Source organism: Rousettus aegyptiacus, unplaced genomic scaffold (assembly GCF_014176215.1).
Source record: "Rousettus aegyptiacus isolate mRouAeg1 unplaced genomic scaffold, mRouAeg1.p scaffold_m13_p_15, whole genome shotgun sequence".
NCBI lineage: Eukaryota > Metazoa > Chordata > Mammalia > Chiroptera > Pteropodidae > Rousettus > Rousettus aegyptiacus.
In genome coordinates, this window is record NW_023416290.1 from 13,295,481 (window position 1) to 13,319,646 (window position 24,166).

Below are 24,166 nucleotides of genomic sequence, written 5' to 3' on the forward strand. Positions count from 1 at the left end.
AGAGCGAGGCCTGCCTGTGGGGGCGTGATGGACGCTCGGGCCGGGCCTCTCCTCTCAGCATGCAGGCGCTTTGCTGGGAGAAAGCCTGTCAAGTGTTCGGCGAAGAGAGGAGCTGCGGAGGGGAACGCGGGCCAGCGACTGGCACCGAACACGTGAGTGAGGCCCGGCTGGACCGTCTAGGCCCGGCAGACGTCCTGGTGGAAAAGTTCAGATGTGTGGCCCTCGCCAACCACACGCGGAGCAGCGGAACGACCCAGCTGGGTCTTGCCCAAATTCTCGACCCGCAGAACTCTAAGCAATAAACCGGTGTTGTTTTAAGTAACTTCATTTTGGAATATTTTGTTACACAGCAGGAGGTAACAAATACAGGAAGTGATAGCATGAATTTCTCAAAGTTCTTTCTAGACACAATTCTAAGGTACATTCTTCACTGACATACACCTCCTATATTTCCATCATCTGCTAATTTATTATTGAGCCTATATTTCTCACTTGACCTTAAGCAGTTGGACAGAAAGACTGAAGTGGTTAGTTTATGTGAAAGCATGGTTCGAAATGGCTTTATTGTGCATTGACTCAAACAAGTACTTGCTGGATCTCAAAAAACAACATTCTTGATGATGGTATATATCGTAAGTTAATTCCACTCACACTCTGATCAAACTGTGGGTGGGATGGTCTGCTGGAAACAAATTAATTTTAATTCCAAACCTTCTGTGATTCAATCAAGCCATCTCCTTTCTTTGTTGCTCTAAGTGGAACTGTGTCCTGACACATAATTCTACTGAAATATATAAGACTCTTTGGAGGGATTTATTTACTTAATGAATATTTTTTTTTGAAATATAAAGTTCATTAAATTGAGCAAACTATTGGGTGTGTTTCCATCCTTCTTTTTTTCTGGAATGAATGTGCATTAGTAAAAGAATGCACATTAGTAAAAGAAGTAAAAGCAGTAATAGAAAAGTAAGTAGAAAAGCCCAAGATGGTGAATGGCTAATGCACCTGGAAAACAGAGATACCATTTCATTGAATGCTGTGGACTGTATCTTAAGTTAGAGACTCCAGCAACTAACTGGTTCTAAAAACAAAGTGTCTGGATGCCAACAGGAAAAGATGTAACCTGCTATTAAGTACAACGTTAGCATAGCACTGCTATTTGCATTGTTTAAAGGGTTCTTTGCATGGTTGTGGATGGTGTCACCTACCAGGTGGGTGTGGAAGGAAGGTTCCGATATAAAACGCCAGTAAAGGAGAGTCCTGACCAGACAGTGACATGAACGTGATACTTACAGAGAGGAGTATTTGGATGGCACTGTGGATGACCTCTAGGTACTGGAAGTCCACGATGCAGCCAGTGACGGACACGTACGTGTAGTCGTCCATCATGCCATGGGCTGACGGGGGCAGCACTCTTCGGACACAGCCAGGCCCGTGTTCCCGCCACCATGACCGGTGAACAGAAATGTTGAACGTCATTAGATCTGTATCCTAGGAGGGCAGGAGACAGGAGAACAAGAGGAGACAATCATATCACATCGTATCTTTGATTTTCACCTGAGGGATTATAAAAAAGGAATGAAATCGTTAAAATGGTTTGAATTTTGAATGAAAAGTAACAAAACAGAAAACCCAAAATGTCTATATGTGTCACATGCCTAAATTGTGGGGTAATACCTGTTTGATATAGAGATACAATGCTTCGAATAATAACATTTTAAGGTAGGTACACGGCAACACTCCAGAGATCAGACCCTCTACATATGTTCGTTTTAAAATTTATTTTGTTCATTCTGAAACTTTTCATCTGCATTTTTTTTTTTTTGTTCGTTTCATTATCGTCGATACCTCCATCATGGACTGGCATTTATTGACTGCTTTATTGTACCTTAGACATTTTTCTAAACACTTATCATATATTACATCCTTTAATTTTCATGTACATACTATCATCAACCCAGTTTACAGCAGACTGAATAACGGTCCTCCCCAAACACATGTAAATCCTACTCTCTGGAACCGACGAATCTTATCTTCTATGGCAATAAAAGACTTTGCAGATGTGATTGAGTTAAGGCTCATGAGATGGGGGCATTAACTTAGATTATCTGACTGGACCCTAAATGTAATCACATGTAGCCTATGAGAAGAGGGAGGTTAGATATAAGAAAGGGGAGGAGAAGGCAACGTGACCATGGAGGCAGAGATCCGAGTGATGTGGCCACAAGCCCAGGAATGCCGGCAGCCACTAGAAGGTGGAAGAAATACGAAAAGATTTTCTCCTAAAGCTTCAGAAAGAGCATAGGCCTGCCAACACCTTGATCTCGGCCCAGTGGAACTGATTTCAGACTTCCGGCCTCCAGAACTGTGAGAGAATAAATTTCTGTTGTTTAAGACATCATACTTGTGGTAATTTGTTATAGAGTAGCCATAAGCAACTAATACAGGTGAGAAAAGTCAGTCACAGAGAGGTAAGATAAATTGCCCAATTTGATTAATGAATAAATTAAAATAAATTGCCTGTTAAGTGGTAGACCTAGAATTTGATCCTGTGCAGTCTGTGACCTGGCACCACCCCATTAGCTACTGTGTACTCTCTCCAAACCCTTTACGATTCTTCATACCCCTAAGGGAGCTAGGTCCTTCCTCCTAGTTGTTTCCAGAAAATTTCACACAGCCAGAGCAAAAGAACAAAGAAGGCCATCCTTGACACAGAGCTCTTTGCAGAGACAACAGCCCAGGTGTTTAATCCTCAGGAGATGCCCTTTAGTATTTGTAGAGTGTGGGCCACGAAGGGATAAGATCATAATGTTTTTGTCATAACAATACTTTAAAAAGGATAGATGAGGAACCAGCCTCTGGATTCCCCAATACATGAAAGATTACAGCTTTCGCCTGTGCAGAGCTGGAAGGAGGAGGCGTGGCGATGCGGGGAGGGGGAGGAGGCGCGTGGACCAGGATGCTAGATTCGCAGGGGCCTGCGGATACTTTGTTTATTTCCCAGCCACCACCTGGAGCAAGCTTTGCTGTTACTGGTTCCAGGGCACCGTGTTGGAGGGGGCGCCATATGTGGTCTCTGCTCAGAGGCCGAGAGGCCGTCCAGTGATTGAGCGATGCCGATGAGGCTGAGGACAGAAGAGCGAGGACAGTCCCTACCTCCGTGGCTCAGGAAGATTGGGAATGTTTAATAATCTAAAAACAACCAGGGTAAGGTGGTGTGGCTGGGACCGAAAACAACCAGCGTGAGAGTTCTCCGAGCAGTGACAGGGGGTCCCCCCATCCCGTTATCCTCTGCCGTACATGTACAGGAATCACGAACTTAGAATTTTCAGTTCACGTCAGTAGGAAAAGTTACTCCACGGTTCTAGATTTTCCTCAACTCAGGAATTCAAAGTACCATTACAAGTATGCCTCAGATTATATTAATAATAAAACATTTTACTTCTTTTTTTTTCTTTTTGGTTGTTTGTTTGCTACATGTATCATTCAGTTACCTTCACAGCTACAGCACTTTATTGATAATAAAACATTTTACATCATTTTTTTTTTTATTGTTGGCTTGCTACATGAGTCATTTGCAGTAACCCTCTGAAGGGAAAATACTACAGAAAAATAATTGCTTTAGCTAGTGAATTCAGTGTGACACAAGGCAATTTACCTGCAGGCAAAAGGCACTCTGATCGCTTCCTTTCCTGGCCATCAAATTTAATCTCTTACAGTTACTCTTGATGACTACAGATGAAGTATTATTTCCCATTTTAATAGAATTCATTAGGTTTAGTATGAACTTGCATAATCTCAAAATTTACAGCAATTTCTATTGCAGAACTGTAAGTTTCTTTCGATATGACTATGACTAAAATTTATATTATACAAATAAAACAAAAGTGAATGTACAAACTAATGATACATATTTGTTACGCTCATAAAATCATATAGTTCTTACTTAATTTGTTGGTGCTATAACATATTTATAAACTGCACTATTCTTTGCAAATTAAAATTTGAATGAGAATATCAATAGTGTTGGTGATCAGGGCAGGCCACCCCAAATATAGTAAAGTGGCATACCGATTATTTTGAATAAAAGTTACTTGAGAAACAGTGCAAGAGGAATACTCTGATGCTCCTCTCTGTGCCTTGAATGCAGGAAATAAATCTCCCTGTAAAAGGTACCCGCCTTGTACCAGGAGGCACAGAGACTTCCTTATCGCCAGGGCCCAGAAGTCTATATAAACAAACCTTTTTATTTCTTTACTAATTTACTACTCTAATCCCAAACTCTGCTTAGATTTTCACTAGTTAAGCACCCAAGCCTAAATTTCTTCATTTTGTCAATTCCTTGCAAACTTATTGTTTCTTTAAAAAGTATAAAAGCTGACTGTTTTGGTCATTTCTTTAGGTCCAATTTCTGTGAGACTTTCATATGTTTGAATTAAATATTTTTTTCCTACTGTTAATCTGTTTTGTGTCAATTTAACCAGACCAAAGAACCAGGAGGAAGGAGGTGTGAAATTTCCCCCTACCTGTAATAGCATCTCTTTATATTTAAAGTTCAAACTTCTTACTTAAATTTGGTATAGAGTCATATCGTAAGCTTCTAACCCATTCAGTAGCTAGATTTCAAACATTTAAAAAAGACTTAACACATTGTAACTCAATTTTGTATATGAGGTACAACAGAGGAAATGCCACACAGACAACTCAAAGAATGTTTTTGTAAAGAGAAAAAAGTAAATAACTACAGAAGATCCGTGGGAGTTTTTCATTACCACATCAGAGCATGTAGTTGGGAGACACAGGGGTTAATACTTAACCATAGATAACAACGTAATCTTAAAAATAATTTTGAGTACCTCAGATGTCATTTCCCTTTCAAGTCTTGAAACTAGACTATTATGTGTGATTTAAGCGCACCACGGTTAACAAATTGACCACTGATGTCCCTGCAATTTAAAATATGTAAGTGATGGTATTTGTATTTATGAAAGTATATGTGATTACCAAGGGACAGTTTCTAGAACAAGAGAGAAGAAAGCAAGGAGAAGAGAAACATGAAAGAAAAGCAGAAGGGTTTGGCAGGTGCGAGGACAGCCTGGAGCGAGGGAGTGTGTCAAGGCCAACAGGAGAGAGAATTTCAGAGACGTTGCTAATGCCATAGACTCAGAGCCTGAGAAAAGGTCATTGAATCTGCTGATTGGTGGGGGCACGGGGGACCTGACAAAATGTGGTGCCAGGGGAGTCCTGGGAGAGAAAAACTAGATTACAAGGATTTGAGGGAACTCAGGAGAGAGGATTTGGTGTTTATTTCTTTATGAAGTTTGGGAGTCAAGGTGGTGAGGACATACGGTGGTGGCTTCAAGGGAGGTCGAGGAGAGCAAGAGTCAATACGGAGAGAACCGGATGTCAGTTAGACCTGCTCACGCTCACCGAGTTAAAACTTGAGAGACAATTATTCCAGAATATCTGCTTTTGCCCAATAAATACTTGAGTAAACAGTAAGTGTTTAAAAGTTCTTTTATCTCATCAGTATGAATCACAAACTTTTTCCTGTTTTCTTCAAATACTCGAATTAAAAAAAATAAAAGGATTTCCAGAGTTCTTTGAAATGTTCATTCATTAAGTGTGGATGTAGACATTCTACTTATAGGGAGTAGTCACAGTCTCGGAATCAGCTCACATCTTAAAAAATCTCAATATCCACTTCTTTCATAGTAGACCACTACATAATTTCTCATTAATCAAGGAGATAGTGTCTCTCTTATTTTTTATGTTCTTTAAATCACCTGCTTGTTCGATGTGTCTAATTCAACTTTAGCCAATTCTATCTGTAGCAATGGAGTCCCAGCTACTTATAACATTCATTTTTCCCCCCTTTTCTCCTTAGCTGTGGCTCAGAGTCACTGAATCTATTTTTATATGACTATCTACTTTCTGTGTGTTATCACTTTCTTTTATCATAAGGCAGTCCCTCTGGAAGCAAAAATGTGACATTGGAGAGAATCCACATGAATTTAAGAAAGTAGATTTTGCTTAATTTTAGAGTTAGCTTCAGGTGTACATTTATATACTAGAATTCATGTCAGTTGATACTTCTTTTGAAATACTTACTCATCTCAGAATATGAATTAGAAAACTTAAAACAACTTTCTTACATTTATAATTACTTTCTTTTTACTGAAGCAGTAAGTATTTCAGAGAGCACTGTAGACCTATAAAATAAAGGTCAAACGCAGCACTTTGTAGTGAGGTTTAAGTGTTTGGAACCTGTAAACAAAGGCTTAAAACCAGTTCAAATACATCAACGATTTTATGTTATTTCCTACATTAAAAGCAGCATTTACAGATAGGCGTAAAAGGTATTCAAGCATCTGTTGGGACGTGTTTGTCATTTGCTCTTGTTTCCATGGGCCATGAAAGTTCCTCAGGCTATGAACAAGTCAGATCGTTGAGGCCTGGGCCACTGGTAGGGAATAGAAAAGGGAGACTGCAGAGTGAGGAGTGGCCACATTTACATTACATTTACATTACTTCCTGATGTTACCTAAACACTTTTATCATTAGGAGTTCAGTTTTGGCTCTAATCCATTCAGTCATAATGTTGATTGTTTAGTTTTCAAAAAAATGTATAATATTTGTGTTCATTTATTTTGTTCTGATCTTTCCATTTATTCAGTTGAACACCTTGGTCCTATAGCAAACAGCACTTAAAATACTTCTATCTATATTCACATCTGGATTAGCTGAATTCTAGGATTAGTACAGTTTTAGTCTGTAAGTATATGTGCTCGTTGTTTTATCTAAAGGATGAATGTAAGCTCTATCTCCCCAATCTTTGAAGGTTTGGCACTAAATGCATGGCACCTTATACATGCAAATAAAATTTACTGCTGAGAAAATACTGCAACATTAAAATTGAACTGCCAATATCAAAATGCACTCATGATTTTAAATGATTATATAGAATGTGTGTGTGTGTGTGTGTGTGTGTGTGTGTGTGTGTGTGATCTCTGTGCACTAAAATGGCTTAGAAACAATGCCACCTCAATAACAACAAGCACCAATATGATTCCCCACTAAAAAGAACCGAAGTTATTCCCTGGAGAAATGCTAAATATAGGTGTAGTACAAGGAAGAAACGAGGAGAGTGTGGAATATATTTTTTTGTGCTAGAAAGCAAGAACATTTTCAAAAATTGATGGGTCATGTTAAAAGGACCTAAGAGCCAGTATGATTGGTCTATCATTTGGCTAAAGTTGTGACAATTTGAACATGAATAACAGTAATGATTAAGTCAGATGAAACACATGGAATTAATGAAAATCTGATTCCATAATGCTTGAAAAGAAAGCCAGAAAACTCATTGTTAATATTTAAAACAGCTGATTTAGGCACCTTTTTTTTTTGTGCTTTCTGCTCAATTTTGCTATGAAGTGCTCTAAAAAATGAAGTTTATTATTTATCAAACAACCACACTTGACAAATGAGAAAAGAGAAAGAATTAAGATCTATTTTGCCTTCTCAGGAGGAATTCCATATCAACATAACCAAGCTGATGAGGTAAAGCTCTACATTACTGATGATCATCAGGCAATAACTATAAAAGGAGTAGAAGAATTAAAAAAAAAAAAAAGGCCAATCTTAAACGGGAACAATCTAAATGTGAATGTCTACTGAAAATTAATAAATTGGTATTCATGGAATCACATATTATGTGAAGTAGAGATAAAGTAAGCTTATGTATATTAAAAAGGGTAGGTCTCTCATATGTAATGTTGGGAAAAAGTATCAAGTTGTGGAAAAAATAAGTATCGTGTGACTTCAGTTGCATAAAGTTTGAAAAGTTGCATGGCAATACTATCTATTTTTTTAGGAATGAACATATATAAATATAGCATTATTTTAAAGAAATACACAAATATAATAAATGTTAAATGCAGAATATAGTGTGAGAAAAGGGATCAGGGAATAGTAAATAAGAAAGGTTTAACTGTGTTGGAAAGTTTTATGTCTTTATTTCATTGGTGATAAGATGAGTATCTGTTTATTTTATTACTTTTTATTAAGTATTACATACTGCTTGAAGATAAAAATTAAAATAAAAAAAGAAAACATACTTCCATTTCTCTCCATTCCAATTGCCACTACCATAGACTGGCCAACCACTCTTTCTAAGACAATTGCGATGACTTCTAAAAGCAATTCCTGGCATCTTCTCTTACTCTCCTCCAATTTATTTTCTTTATTACAACCAGAATAATATTTTTTAAACCTGAATGTGCTAATGTCGCTGGTTGCTTAAAAACACTTTGATGGTGTCCCATTCCATAAAGATAAAAGATTAACTCCCTGCCATAGCTCGAAAGGTCTTTGCTTACCCTGCTTCTCACCACTTCTCTAGACCCACTCTTGTCTTCCTTTCCCCATATGAACCTCTTTCCATTCCTCATTTAAACCATTCTAATTTGTTGGTCTTCACGCATTCTCTTCCACCTTCAAAGAACACTGTTTTTCACTCTCATCCTTCACCTCCTTCCCCTGTCTCTATGAATTAAGCCCCCCGCTTCCTGGTTACCTAGCAAACTCCTATTTATTTTTAGGTTGCAGCAGAGACATCGCCTCCTATGGAAAGTCATCCTTGGCTCCTGGAGAGTCATCTCTGGAGAGTTTGGGCAATATAACCCTTCTATATGCTCCCAACTGCCCAATTCTTCTGTATAATTTTATATCTTTATTTGAGTCAGGATAAAACATTACTTTTTTATAATCAGTTTTTTGACCTACCTATCATATGATAAGCCAACTAGCACCTGCTTTGTTTTTTAAGTGCCAGAGTTATAATAACACCTGCGTATATTAATTTGATATATGTGTGTGTATATGTATGTGTATATATATGTGCATGTGTGTGTGTGTGTGTGTATTCAAATGAATGAATGAACCTCACTGCTGGGTTTTTGAGGCACAATCTCAATTGAGAATTGAGAGAAACCTAAATAAAAAGCCACTGCACATCCTTCAAAGTGCCTCTTATATTGCTAGGGGAAGTATGAATTCGTGTAGCTACTTTGGAAAAGTTTCATATACCCACTGGAGCTAGATATGTACATGTCTTATGGTCTAGCAGTCCCATTCATGGGTACGTAGCCAGAAGAGGCGAATACACATGTCCACCAAAGACCCTAACAAGAATATTCTTAGCAGCTTTTAATAGTCAAAGCCTGAATGGGGTCCAAAGGTCCGCCAATAGTAGAATAGGCAGAGAAATGTGCTATGTACATACAACAAAATCCTACAGCAATAGAAAAGAATGAACTACCGATAAACACAGGACATGGCTGAATCTCATGGACATGATGTTGAGTAAGGAGGTCAGACTCAACAGAGTATACGTTATATGATCCTACATCTATGGGATCCTAAAAAAGGCAGGATTCGTCTGTGGCGATGAAGGCAGAATAGTGAGGATGGGGACTGGTGAAAGAGGAAGTTGTTCTTGGAACCGGAAATTATGGAATGTTGGGAAACCGCATAATTTCTTCTAAACCACATGCCTTTCTTCTACATTTGGAAATCTGTGATTTCTGGGTTTTTCCAATTTATACTTACCTGCCTCATTCATTTTGGAATTGACATGAGTCTTATCGAATGCATTTTTTCAAGAATGGTAAGTGTGGAGAGAACTGGCAACCTTCCTCATGTGTAATTAAAATAACTCAGGTAGTGTGTAACACTAGGACAGACATGGCCAAAGACCCGGTTTCCTTTCTTAAATTAGCTTGTCTGAGCCATTGGATGCTGTTGGAAGGACCAAAACAAAAACTCCCAGTTTCATAATGATGGCTCTTGAGAAATGATTAGTCCCACTAGAAGAAATGATGCGAACGAAGCCCACTTTTACTGCAGGGCCTCCTTGAAAGGAGGATGTAGTCTGCACAGTGAGAAGTTAAAAACATTCAATTTGCAGGAAAACTTTTGTTTTTCTTTTAAATGTCAAGCTCCTCTGCTCTTATCCGTGTTTATTTTTTTTTGTTGTCCACTCACTGACTATACCTTCCTTTATCCTTGTTTGTGTATTTTGATGTTCATCAGGTCCAAAGGGCAGAGTCAGGAATATCCCTGTAAAAACAGCCTTCTAAACGCTTAGCGTTTGAGCTCTGAAACCATTTCATGCCAGTGATGCCTCAAATATTCTTTGTGAAAGCATAATGTACATTCACAGATATTGACATTTATAGTATGAAACCGCTACACCTGAATACACTAAGAATCGCCTACAGATGATTTAAAAAAAATAAGGAGACATTACATTTGTAATCTATGAATTTTTAAATATCTATAGTTTACTTAGTTAATTACCAGCCCCATTCAACACATCTGGTTTCCCTGTCTTGTGTTAATCAATAATTATTTAATTACAATGTTATGCCTTTTATGCTAATTAGAATTTTGAGACCATAAAATTGTGCTACCTTTGTGCTTCATGCTGGCACTAATGCGTTATATTTATAGTTTGGATATTCATAATTCATGCATGCATATGCATGTAGGCACACATTTCACTTCATTTGCCCAACAGAAATTTTTCTATTCAATCTGCTTTTTTTCCTACATTTACCACCTGGAAGGAATTACCTTACCTTTTTTTTTCTCTCAATTTTGATGGGAAAAAAATTCCTTGCTTGCCAAAAAAGAAAAAAAAATGTTGGTTTAAATGTAACAAGATTCTTTTTTTTCTTTTTTTTTTTTAACAAAAAGGAAAAACCATGTAACCCTTTTAGTTGTTCCTTTTTTGAAAAGTAGCTGGACAAATAAAGCAGTATCGGTTTTTCTGACCCATGGATGCGGCTGCTGGTGTGGTTTAAAACCTGCAAAAGAAGATTGTTTTTCTTAATTGCTTCCTTTGCTAAAATAATTGCAAAGGCTGGAAGGAGGTCTGATTAACTGCAGACTTGGATGTGGTGAGAACCTCTCCGGCAGGTCGTCATCTATCACCATCAATCTCCAGTTGCAGAGCGACCACCTTGCATGGCTTGCAGGAGGCAGCCCTTTGGGATCTGGGAGTTTCAGGGACAATGGCTCAAATGGATTTTCACTGGGTATTGAGATGTGTGTTAGTTCATTCCTATTGCTTGTTTCCTCGTTAGAGTCTTTAAGGTTCCATATAAATCTTGGTGTGTGTGTGTGTGTGTGTGTGTGTGTGTGTGTGTGTGTGTGTAGGCACTCTTCACTTTGTTGTGGGAAAGCTGAACTGAGAATAAAAGCCCACATATCTACCCACCATGGTTATATTCATTTGAGACTACTGTCTCTCTTTGTATCTCCAAGGATCCCTTGGGTATGTCCGTAAATAATTGTTCTGAATTTGGAGATTCCTATTGCCAGCACTAGCTCTACGCCCTTCTTCAAAACAAGATGAAGTTATCACTAGCTAGATATCTCATGAGTATATAAAGTTTAATGGCCACAAAGAAGTTACCTAATTGTGAACAGTTTTATTTGGTTACTATTTAATTATTATAATCATAAGGGTCATTTTTTTTTTTTTAATCCCAAGGCTGAGTTATAGAGTTATCCTTCCTAATGTTGTAAGGAGCTCAGGGCTTTTCCAAATCATTATTTAATTCATATTAAAAAGTGAATGATTTCATTCTTACAAGGAATGATTAATCTCAATAATTTTAATTTCCCTAAATGAAGTGAAGACCACTTTTAGCTCTTCCATCATTAAAGTTGATTTTGAAGTTTTTCAAACAACACTTGAATCTTTTTCAGTTTCAGGTCGTATTGATCCCCTTTCTTTTCATCAATATTGGTCAATTTCTGGCTGTTCTCTTTACAGAGTGTTGCTACTCTTAAAACACTCAATCTGTCCAAAAACATACTTAACAATACTTTCCATAAGCACCTAGATGAATATACACATTATCATCTAAGGTGAAAAAACTCCTCCCTTTTTCACAGATCTGCTTCTGTTCTCCAAACAACTGACCTGCCATGAGTTGGGGTTATTTCCATTGGGAGACTTGTCTGGTGAAATCTTCAAGGGATATTGGCTAGGTTATTGTGGCTACATCTTTTGCAGTGCCTGAAGGCACAACAGTATGAAGCCACAAGTGCCTGTTTATGCTCTGCTCTATTTCCTCTGTCTAAACACAAGGAGCCTTCAAACGATGTGGGTTTCCTCCTTACGAATATAATAATCTCAGTATACCTATAGATCATTATATATTTAAAAATCTCATTAGGTCACAGGATGCTCTTTGAGGATGAATTCATAAATTTTTTCTTGCTCATTTCTTTAACAGAAAGGCAGTTTACAGTCATTGTTCTCTATTCATCATAGTACAAAAAATTGTGCTTTCTTAATTAGCACTTTATAATCTAAAATATATAATCTATATAAATTAAAACATATTGGTGAATCAGATCAAAGGTATTTAGAAGTACTTTATTCAGAGCCATTCATGCACAAAGTGACTCATACAATCTGTTATAATTTTCCTATAAGAATGGTTGGTGCTTTGGGCATCCTGTCAACCAATGGTAGGGCCTGGTGGTATCTTATTTGCTATTTGGGACTAATACTGTGCATCAGGAGCTCTGTGCACACTGAAAAGCCAAGGTTAGAGGAAGTAGAAGGTGATCCCTGAGGCTGGAAAATCTCATCAATCATGGGTCCACCTCTTTTTCTCTGAGTCCGAGAATGAAATATACAGTCTTTGAGGAAGCCTACCACTTTAAAAGTTAGTTTGAAGACTTTCTAGATGATTTCTTTTTTTTTTTTTATTGTTGAAATTATATTCCTTGAAGGTCTATTTTCTTCGGTGAAGGGCTATGTTTCTAGGAGCCATGTTTGGCTGAGGAAGAAGAACTCATAACACTCAAAGGCCTCGGCTGCACCAGAAACCTGGTAAATCAGACTGAAAGGCATGGTTTGCCTTACATTCTAATAATGGTCTCACTGTGAGGAAAAAGAATCTCAATATGAGTAGTAGGCTCTTGACTGATTTTTTTTTTCTTTTTTTAACTTTGAACCAAATGAGAATTGAAATAGTAGAACAGGCAATTGCATGCTCTATATATCCTTAAGGAGTTTAATTTTCATTTACCTGTTTAACATTCTCTGACTTCAGGCCATGAGAAAAGTAGCAGTATTATAATACTTTAGGCGAGTTATTTAAGATTTCAATTTCAATTTAGAAGTCGAAGCAGTTCCTTTATATTTTAAAATTGAAGCAAAAAAAAAAATATGCTATCTGGTACATCTGCCTCTTCTTTGGGAAAGTTATGTATTTAAATTTCCAGCTCCTAGAGGTGACTCTGAGAAGGGATAAATTACTCCAGGACAGACAAGGCCAGACAGAAAGGCATCGGAATTGGAGAATACGTGTGACATAAATTCTATGAGTGCAGGTGTCTTCTTAGCCACCCACCCTTCCACGATCTCATTATATCAGAGAGCAGTATGTGCTATCACATGAGGCTCAGGAAGGATCCACGAAGAAGAAGAGAGGTAGATCGATGCATAATACATACGAGATGCATTTTGGGTAAGGATGGGCTGACACCACGTAGCTGTGACGTGAAATGAATGCTGCTGTTATCAGAGAAAGATTGACTGCCTGGACTCATGAGAAAAAAGAATTTTATGGGGACGTTCAGTAAACTTGAAATCCACAGGTCAGATCCATGAATTATATACAATTAATGAAGACAGAATTCAAATTACGAGTAACAATTCCACTGAGAATTTTTATAGCTATGTTATCATTCATGGTACTCTTCGGTCATTTATTTTCCTCTGACCATGAATACTGCTCTCAAATTCAGATAGCTTGTAATAGAATGTATCATGCACAATGCATATTTATTTATTAGCATTTAGAAATAAAGATGTTCCTATAATTTAATGTAAATGCATAAATGTGTTAGGGCCATCGTCTTATCATAAAATATCAGAGATTATTATTGAAAACATGCTGGGCCATTTATATAATGATTCTCAGTACTAGGAAAAAAGGTCCTACTTTGGGGATGTATAAATTGCAGCTTCTTAGTCTGATAAATACTCAGTTTGGTCATAATTACACATAAAAATAAGCTTTGGTTTGTTGTTTGTATATGAAGCGTGGTAATTTTTCACTAGGTCAATTCTTGAAGCTAATAGAATGTATGCAGAGGATTAGAGAGAGCGTCGATCAACCAACAGCATAGTGTTGGTGATGCTCAAAACTTACCTGTCAGTCAAAACATAAGACAGATGGATTACTTGCAGACATTTTACTGAGAATCAACTGAGAACAAGCCAGACGCTTAGAATAAAACAACAAACAAGATCTCAGCTTATCATAGGACAATGATTCATGGGACTAGCTCATCCCAGAACTTTTCAGAGTTTCTCAAAGGCTAGTTATCAGGAGAATTTCACTGGACTTCTAGTCAATGAAAGGAGTCAACAATGAACAGAATGAAAGAACTTTAGCATCAAGAACAGGACTCATTTTTAGAAGGCTATTTGCTCCTGATGGTTCTTAGATCTTTGATGAAGTGATGGCAGACCCCTTCCTCCTCACCCATGCTCCCCACTCCGCACCCTTCCACATTCGCCTCTTGTCCCACAATGAGGACAAGCAGAATGAAGTGGAGGAGATGGTGGGGAGCTCAGCTTATACAGGAAAAAAGAAGGAAAGAAAGATTACAAACAAGACCTCTCTAAGTTCCCACATCACATGCGAATTAATTGTAGCATTGCAAAAGTTCTGAGGACCATTATATGCCTAACGTCTACCTGGAAATCCATCACTATATTCTTATCTGTCTAGACTACTGAGATGGGAGTAGTGACTATCCAATAACATTTGCCTATCGTCTTGGTCTAGCCTTTGACATAACTAGTCCATTGTCAAAAGTACACTTTTTTTTGCTTCTTCTGCTAATGAGAGCCCGGCTTTGTAATGAGGCAACCCTATGAACTCCGCATCCTGGCTGGACCAACAAGCAGAGACCCAGTCAGTGGAGAAACCACCACTATTAGCAGAGTTATGTGTCTCCCCTTCTTGCTCTTCGGCCCTTTCAACACTGTGGTGTAATTTATCTTCTTACAGTCTGTCTCGCCCAATGGTTTTTTTGTTTCTCAAGAGCTGGCATGGATTAATTTTGTACACACAGTGCCTAGCGAAGAGCTAGACATATAGTGGGTATGTCATAAATGCTCACTGAATGAATTATTGATTTTTAAATATAAAATAAATAATATACACATATTAATATCAAACTGTCAGTTCCCTATATATTAAAGAATTAAGCATAGCATAGATTATGAAAGAATTAGAGAAAACAAACATGGATATATAATTTAAGGTGAGGAAGTACTATATAAACAAAAATAGTAAAAGAAAAAGAGAAAAGTGTTAAGGAGAGATATGATAAATTTGCTTTAAATGATAGATAATCAGAAGGAAAATTGGCACTGAAATCAAGAGCTGACTGCCTCTCGCTGTGTTATGCTAAGCGATTCTGAAAAATGGTTTTTACCACAAATGCTAATTTTCAATCACATGTTAAAATGAATAATATTCAAGTGAATAACACAGTGTTTGCACAGATAGATTTAATTCATTAAGGAAAATGCTGGACCAATTAAAAAAGACATATTAAAATGCCTTTTAAAAAAACGTATCAATGAATAATTGGTTTGACTATAATTTTCAGAGTTTAGTCAATTAACCTGGAGTCCCTTAGGTGTGATTCCAGAATGAAAACACTAAGGAACTGCTTAGTTTTAAAATACGTAGAGTTTTACAGCTCTACAAGGTCATTGTGAAAAATAATCCTTCTATTCCTTTTTGTCTGAGATTGCTTTACAAGCACTATGCTTTTACGGACCAAGAAAACCCACAATTCTAGGTTAAGAAGCCTGACAGAGACTCAAAAAAAAAAAAGTCATGTTCAGGAAAAGTCATAAAGTTTATTCTTATAACTGGAATTTTCACCATCACAAAGATTTTTTGGAGGGTAAATGATTATTTTTCTAGTAAATTTAAAAGGTTTGAAATTCTGTTTAAAGGCTTATTTCCAATACTCACACATAAATGAATGCTTATAACAAATTAATAAAATTCAATAATTCTTTAATAAGAATCTCAGTCTGTGTATAAACACTTATAAATATATAAATATTGGACACTTAAAATTAATTCGATCAACTTAGAATTCAAAGCTAGCACTTGATCGAATTAGTTGGATGATGATTATTCATTACTTGCAACTGTAAAGATTCTACCTGAATTACAATAAAGCATGAAACAAAAAATAAAACACACGACTTTGGTTTTATTAAAAGACCCTTGCATTACAATATCAATCTCTTCTGCTTAAGTTATTTTAAAATTATAGTTGACATACAGTATTATATTAGTTTTAGATGTATGACATGATGATTAGACATTGATAGACCTTATGAAACAATGTCAGTCTCTGTTGGGAGAAATCATTAATTGATGAAGCAAAGAGTAAAGTATAGGCAGGCATAAAAAAAACAAATTTGAGATGTATAATGTGTTATAGGAAATATTCTAAGGCTTCTAGGAAAATGACTGAGTGAGGTATTTCCAAAATATAATAAAATTAAAATACTTTAATTAAAAAATGAATATTCTTTCTGTAGATAAGTGTGGCCATTTAGCAACACAAGCCACAGGCTGATGACTGAACTGTGGCCTGTTCACTTTTTGTGTTCTGAGCATGAAACTATTTTCAGCTGTAGTCAAAACCCCATTCGTAGTACGATTCAGTGCTACCTCTTGATCAAAAGTCGTTTTGCTACAGCAGTTTTTAAGGTATGAAACTATGATAATTTAACTGTGGGTGGAGCCTCCTTGCTAATTTTGCATATCAGAAATAGCTTTAGTGGCAGGTGTTCATTTCCAGGTACTATTTGGTTGGGCTTCTTGAAAAAGAATTCCTAACAGCTGTTGGTCTCTAAGTTTTTTTCTGAGAATTCTATTTCCAGGGCAAAGAGAACGAATCCCCATGCATCTCCTAGAGTTCTGATGCCAGTTCTTTAGCGTGATATTAATCTTTATGCCATAGATTTGTGTGTTTTTTAACCTACCTCAAGAACAAAAAGGATATAATGGCCCATTAAGAAACATTAAATCCTGATCATTTCGTTAATATTCTCGCTCATACGCGTTCTATAAAGGTGCTTATTTTTACAACTAAGATTGTAGTGTCATGGGTTAATGAGCCACATAGTTTCGAGTGTTGTACATCTGCCATTAATCCATTATCAGGAAAGAACTAATCTATCGCCCTAGTGGATGGATCAGAAGTCCTGTAGGGGTAAATTAACCCCCATCTTTTATCCTGTGTCTTGCAGATTTACAGTGCATTTTCACATACTATCTTATTTGATTCTTGAAACCGTTCTCGTAAAACCATTGTCTTATGTATCATTGACCAACAAGGACTACGGGAGGGAACCTCTTTTTATTGAGAAGGCTGACTGTGCAGCTTCTGGGGCACTGAGGCAGGAAGAGAACGAACACACAGTCGGTCAAAAGGGCCCTGGGTGACTTAGTCCCAATTTTTGGATGAGGAGTGTTTTGACGGAACAGCCATTACACGGCAGAGGACAGAAGCAGACTCGGGTTGCTGATTTGCTCCTCGCCTTTTCTGTGATGCTCTCTGTCAAGTTCTTTGAGTGTACCAATGCTAACAGCTTCTACCTCATACTCACGGCAGACAAGAAAGGCTGGTGAGGACTGCTCCGTTCTGCCCCATCCTCGCACGGCTCTGCTCTTAGGGCGGTGATTGCCCTCAGCTCCAGCAAGCCCTGACTGTTGGGCGAAGGGTCAATCTGTTATCCCATCTGATGACAGTTTCAGCAAAGGGACTGAAACCTAACTCCCGCAAAGAAGGTGCGTGAGAAAATCTGCCGCAAAGACTAAAGTTTTTCATATTTAAGAGAGCGCCATGATTTATTTGGACATTGTCACAACAGCATAACAAGAAAAAGAACAACAATAATAGCTAACAGATACGTAGCGTTTACAATGTGCCAGCCATGATTCTTAGTATTTTACGTGTTTTAACTGACTTAATCCTCACAACCACCCTTGGGGGAGATGATATGATGCTTTGACCTTGTAGATGAGGAAGCGGGTACCGATATACAAAGCCTGGAACTCGTGCAACTTTCCAGCTCCCGGTCCTAAATCAACACTGTAAGGCTGTCGTTCTCAGTTACGGCTGCAATATGCTTGGGCTCAGTGAGTTTAAGTAACTTACTGTAATCGAGAGCCACTAAGAAGTGGATCTGATTTTGGAAGCCAGACTGATGTGGAAAAACAGAGACGTGGTAATAACTTGGGTTCTTGATGTACCCACTGACCTTGCAACCTGCATTACTTCCAAACTTTGGGATGTGATATGCTAAACATTCTTAGTATCTGCAGTACTTTGAGTCAGTTTCCATTATTTGCAGCATAAAATTTCACAGGTGATCTGAGAGTCATATTTTAACAAGAACGTTGGACATAGCTACTTGTTTTGAGTTTTGGCTTCATGATTCTGGATGGGTTACTTTTTCATTCGTAAAATGAAAGTGACAAGGGCACCCACTTCATATGTGTGCTGAGAGCAGATGATATAACACACGCAGGGCACTTAAAATAGTGTTCCAGGTATAGTTCGTATTCACTAATACTTAGTGAATATTAGTGATTATTTTATCATTTTTTATTATCGCCATTATTAATTTCTTATATTTCATTATTAAGCCTTGGTATTTTTCTAATCTGTAAAGTGTACATAGCAATAAATGAAGCCCACATAAAGTGTTGAGCAGAATATCTTGCATATAGAAAATGTTCAGTAGATATTGCTATAATTCTTTCCAACTAACATTTTATTTTAATCAAAATAATCTACATATAACGTAAGAGGTAAAATAAATGCTAAAGACTTCGAAGTAAAAAAAGCAGTCCTTTCTCTTTTGAGTTGAAACTACCGTAACATGTTATTTTCCTTTTAAAAAAATCACATTCATTAAAAAATAATATGGCCTTCTTTTATGTAAAGATTTACTTCTTCAATAAGCCAGTCTGAATACAAATTTCATACTTTTTTTTTTTTAAATAAACGAAAACCAATTACAATCTGTGCAAACTGTTACATAAGACATGCCATACTGTTGCACAAGCAATTGGTCTATTTCTAAAATGAAAAATGGAGACATGTCTAATAAATTATATTGCTTGCTGATCCATAAACTTGTATAGATCAAATATCCAAGTACAAAAATTACATCTCTAATACTATACCCTTAAGGAAATATTACACTATCTTAATCAACCAAAACCCTGATCTTTTAAAATCTAGTGATTTAAGTGTGTCTGGTTGAAAGAAATATTAATAAAAGCAACCTGATTCTAAACAAATTCTAAATACATTATGATTAGCTTTCTAGCCTTCTGAGAATCCACCAAAGCTTTATACAGAAGCAATGCACTAAAATTCTGTTTGCATTATTAAATTTAACAATAGAATGAGGGCTTCTATATATCGAAGCTTTATTTAGTGACACATATAAACCACTGAAATGTTTACTTCAACCTGTTCTTGATTTGGGAGCTAACAAATCTTAACCTAGGAAACATTCCTACTACCTAAATGATATGCACTTTATAATAGACATTCTGCATAACAAAATGCAAACAGTAATCTCAGTGATTACTAGTAACATTGTGGCTTCTCAATAAATATTTGTTAAACAGATAAAACAGAGTACATAAAGTGCCCATTCGAAAAATTTTACTAAGTTTTTTCAATATAGATTCTTTTTACTTATGGAGCTTTATATGTGTTGCATTATTGGAGGGGGAAAGAGATAGTTTCATTGATTTGTCAAATATATATATGTGTACTATCTGAAGAGGCTGTGGTGCTATGTTTTGGATGTGTTTAAAGTATTTACCTACCCAATTCTACAAATACCTGTTCTGTGTCTACAATGTGCAAGACATTCTTATATGCCATGAGAGTCAAAACTGAAAACTATACCATCTTAGTGCCTTATTAAGATAAGGTACAAAAAACACACTTACAAGAACTATAGTAAAGGGATGTGTTTTAAAGACATAACTATAAGGATGGGGAAGACATGGGAGGAGGAAAAGGGCACTCAATTTTGAAAGGTGGAAGCGAGTTAATCAGAAGGAACTGACATCGGTAAGGAAAGGGAGGGATAGACCCAACTTAACATTTGCAGAATTATAAAAAGCATTAGCTGAAGGTGAAGAGGGGTGGTTCTGAAATCAGACATCTTGGGTAGAATCTGTCTGAGAATCAGTTAGACCTCTGATGTCTCCTTTGTCTTACTGCTGCGTGCCCCTCTGCCCCCAAAAGTCTGGAGAAGGATTCGTTAGAGAGGAAAAATAGGATTATGGGCTGGTGAATAGTACTCATAATTGAGGGTGTAAGTACCGTGCTGACAACGTGGGGATAAATGATCAGGTACGCACCAAATAATGAAAGCAAAGATGCCCACCTCTCCCCTTAATTGGTTCTCAGGATACTGGCTCCCAGATCCCTCCCCTCTAGATAGAAATTGAAAGATGCTTTTTTGGGGAATTTGATCTACTCAAAGCAGAATGTCAAAGGCACTGACACTTGTAATTCCCCAGTGAATGGTCCACATGGGTCAGTGTGTAGTGCAGTTCGGAGCACAGATGCCCCATGATGTGCAGCAAGACCAGTCAGGTTTTAGGGCCCTCACTCATAATCGTGCACCAAAAGCCAAGCATGAGAAAAATCTGAGGAAAGGCTCTCAAAGGTAAAGACCCAAACTATCAAGAAGGGGGACAAAATAGTAAAGACACTTTGAAAAAGGAAAGAGATTATATAGAGAGGGAAAAAACTTAAAAAAAAAAGAAAACCAAACTATTAGGAATACGTACAAACCAAGAAATAGAATGCTAATAATGCAGAATGCTCAAATTAAAAGAAGCAGCATTTGAAATTAGAACATAATAGATGAGAATTCAGTAAAAAGACTGGAAGATAAAGCTATAAGAAATAACCCTGAAAGTGGAGTAAAAATATAGAGTGAAAAACAGAAAACAGAGAAAAGGCAAGAAACTTAGAAAAGACTAGTCCAGAACTCCCAGCGTTTGAGTGATAGAAAGAAATTCCCATGTTTTGAAAGTGGAGAACATGGAACATGAAGGGGAGAAGATTATCAACAAATATCAGAACGTTCCCCCAGAATATAAGTCATAAGTCTCCAGAAAAAGGGCCTGCTCAATGTTTAGCACGAGATGCCTCATGTTTCCCAGAACTCACACACTGTGAGCCCTGCGATGCCCTAAAGGGCTCTTAAAGAAGCTCTCAAGCCAGACCATGGTTTAACTCTCCATGCCTTGAAATATAAAAACTCTGATAATTTAATTGAATAATAAAGCAGTGTAAGAAAAACCCCTGGACAGCATCATGTTATTTAATAAGCATGCTAAAAAACAGGTGGGGTTATTCGCTCATAATGTCATATTTATGCAACTTTTTAGAACATTGATCATCCACATCAAAATGTGATGTACCTTCTGGGCTATTAACTTCTGTAATAAAGGTGTTTCATGGTTCCAAATTGTGCCAGGTGTTGTCGATGAAAAATGGATGATTCTTAAAACCTTTCATTCCTTTTGACCAGATCATTGTTCTCAGCAACAAATGAGCCATACGATAAGTTCTTTAGACTTTCAGACCCTTTAACTTTGAATTCAAAATATATCTTTTTTAAACAAAGCAGTAGAAAAAGAGTAGCAAGGATAATCACTGCTTCTTTCCATTTGTCATCTGTCATTCAACAATTCAACAACTGTTTAACGAATCCCTACCTTTGAAAGTTATGCTTTTGCTGCTATTTCTAATTCATACAGAAAAAATTCTCGGTCAAGATGATTGTTTATTTATTTATAAAAATATATATATATATATATATATATATATATATATATATATATTTAGTTCCCTTTTTGAAGCTCGTTAAAAATATCAGTAAGAGTTTTAAGAAAAGTGTAGGAGTGAGCAAGGATGAAGCCAGGCTTTACCTTGTAGGCAGAAAGCTAGAAGACTCTCTCTGGGGTAAATGACTAGCTGGAAAGCCAAGCCAAAGCTATCATCCTAGTAGGAAGGAGATGACCAGGAAGACGCATAGCTTGTGTTGCGTTTTTAAGCCATACCTCTCCTACTTTTAAAATATGAGGCTACAACTAAAGATGATTAAATGTTTGAATCAAGCCACTAACATGGGGGTCAGAGACCACAGCAAAGGGAAACACGAACGAAGTGCCTGGAAGAAAGAGATACCCTAATGGCAAAGATTGCTCTTTTTCTCCCCCAAAAAGACTATCATTCATATCCACAGAAAATAAAGAGAAAATATTATAACTATAAAAACTAAGATTTGATTAAAAAAAGGGGAAACTTACAGGAAAAATAATCTTTTAGGTATTAAAAATATGATGGTATAAACAAAAAGCTCACTTAGAGATGCTAGAAAACAAAGTTAAGGAAATCTTCCAGAAGATTTATTTTTAAAAGATGGAACATAAGAAAGAAAAGATAAATTAGAAATCTAATTGGGTAAGATGGGTATGCAAATATTGATGTGCCTGAAGTAGAGAAGATGGGAATTGAATAGTAAATAAGCAATAAAATTATTTACGAGCATTCCTCAAATGAAGGAACGCGAGTTTCCCCATTGAAAGAGTCCGCCAAGTATCCAACAGAGTGGGAGAAATGAACAAGTATAAATCACATCATCCAGATGTTTCAGAGCTTGCGAACAAAGTGAGGGGACGAGCTGCATATGAAAGATTGGGATATAAAATGGCTTTGGTCTTCTCACCAACAACACTGGGTTCTGAAAAATGTGAAGAGAATATAGAGGAGACATGATTTTTTCTCTGGAACCTTATAATCAGACAAAGAACACATCAAATGCGAAATCTGAATGAGATATTTCAGACATGAAAATTCTCAAGAAAGGAACTTCCGGTGCACATTTTCTCAACATACTTACAGATGTGCTCCACTAGTATGGGAGTGATGCAAGAGAGAGGAAGACGGGGGTCACCGAAAAGAGAAGCCCAGGTGACCCCCAGGATGCTTCTGAGCGAGGCCTCTTCGCGAGAGATGGGCGTGTAGGTTAACACATCCAGACTGAATTACATCAAAAGACTTGAGAAAGAGATTGTCAATGAATACAATGAATGAAATAGTTAAATTCTAATTAATCAATTAGTGATGGGGAAAAATCGGTTGAGTAGCTGATGTTTCTAAATATCCCGAAATGATAGTTAGACAACTTGAATAGAGTTTGGGGATAATTTACTGGTAAATACAAGGAAAATTCAGCAAACCAAAGACAATGAGAAACACTAAAGTAGTTTAAAAAATTGTCCAGGAAAGGAAAAGTATCCATATTTTACCATATCTCAGCTATGAATACCATTTTATAATCATAACACAATAAACACTGAATAATAAAAATTAATTATAAATAAAATACAGCAAAATTCACCTGCCGACTTACAAAAATAGATGTAGAAACCTATACTGAATGATTCTCTTCATGAAATGGTCTGTTGATCTTAAAAAACCCAAATTAGAAAATGATACTGTTAAAATGAAAATAACTTGCTTCGCAGAATACCTAGTGAAAGATGACCAAAATGGTGGATATGATGAGATTAAGCTGTGATATGACTTGGTTAATTGTGATTTTAGGTAATATGATTTTAATAAATTAAGGTAATGAATGTATGTACCGCCGGCAAGGTAGAGATAATTAAATTTAGTAGCACTGTCATGGAACAATGCCCCTGTCCCCCCAGCCCTGGAAATAATGAGCTCCTGTGAATATATTATCCTAATGGCGCTCATTGCCACGATGCTACAGAATGAAAGGAATGAAATATTGGTGCGAATGGAGGCAATCGTGAACGCCGACAGGGTGATTCAGTGCGGCATAATTCCCTGTGGTTTATATTTTTAATATTCTTCTGTTACTACATGGCTTCATCGAAGTTTACATCGCTATGTTGTAGGGTCTTCATATTTCTGAAATTTAACTTAGGAATAAAAATGAAACAAGTAGCCG

The 24,166-nt window shown here is 36.9% G+C and overlaps 1 protein-coding gene across 2 annotated transcripts in view; it reads right to left on the reverse strand.

Annotated features, from left to right (window-relative positions):
• Window positions 1-24,166, reverse strand: part of NKAIN3 (sodium/potassium transporting ATPase interacting 3) — a 463,387-nt gene that overhangs the window by 117,978 nt on the left and 321,243 nt on the right. For both annotated transcript variants that reach the window (XM_016165875.2, XM_016165874.2), the window contains exon 4: window positions 1,294-1,491. In XM_016165875.2, the coding sequence (XP_016021361.1) occupies window positions 1,294-1,491 (198 nt within the window). The remainder of the gene's footprint in view (window positions 1-1,293; window positions 1,492-24,166) is intronic.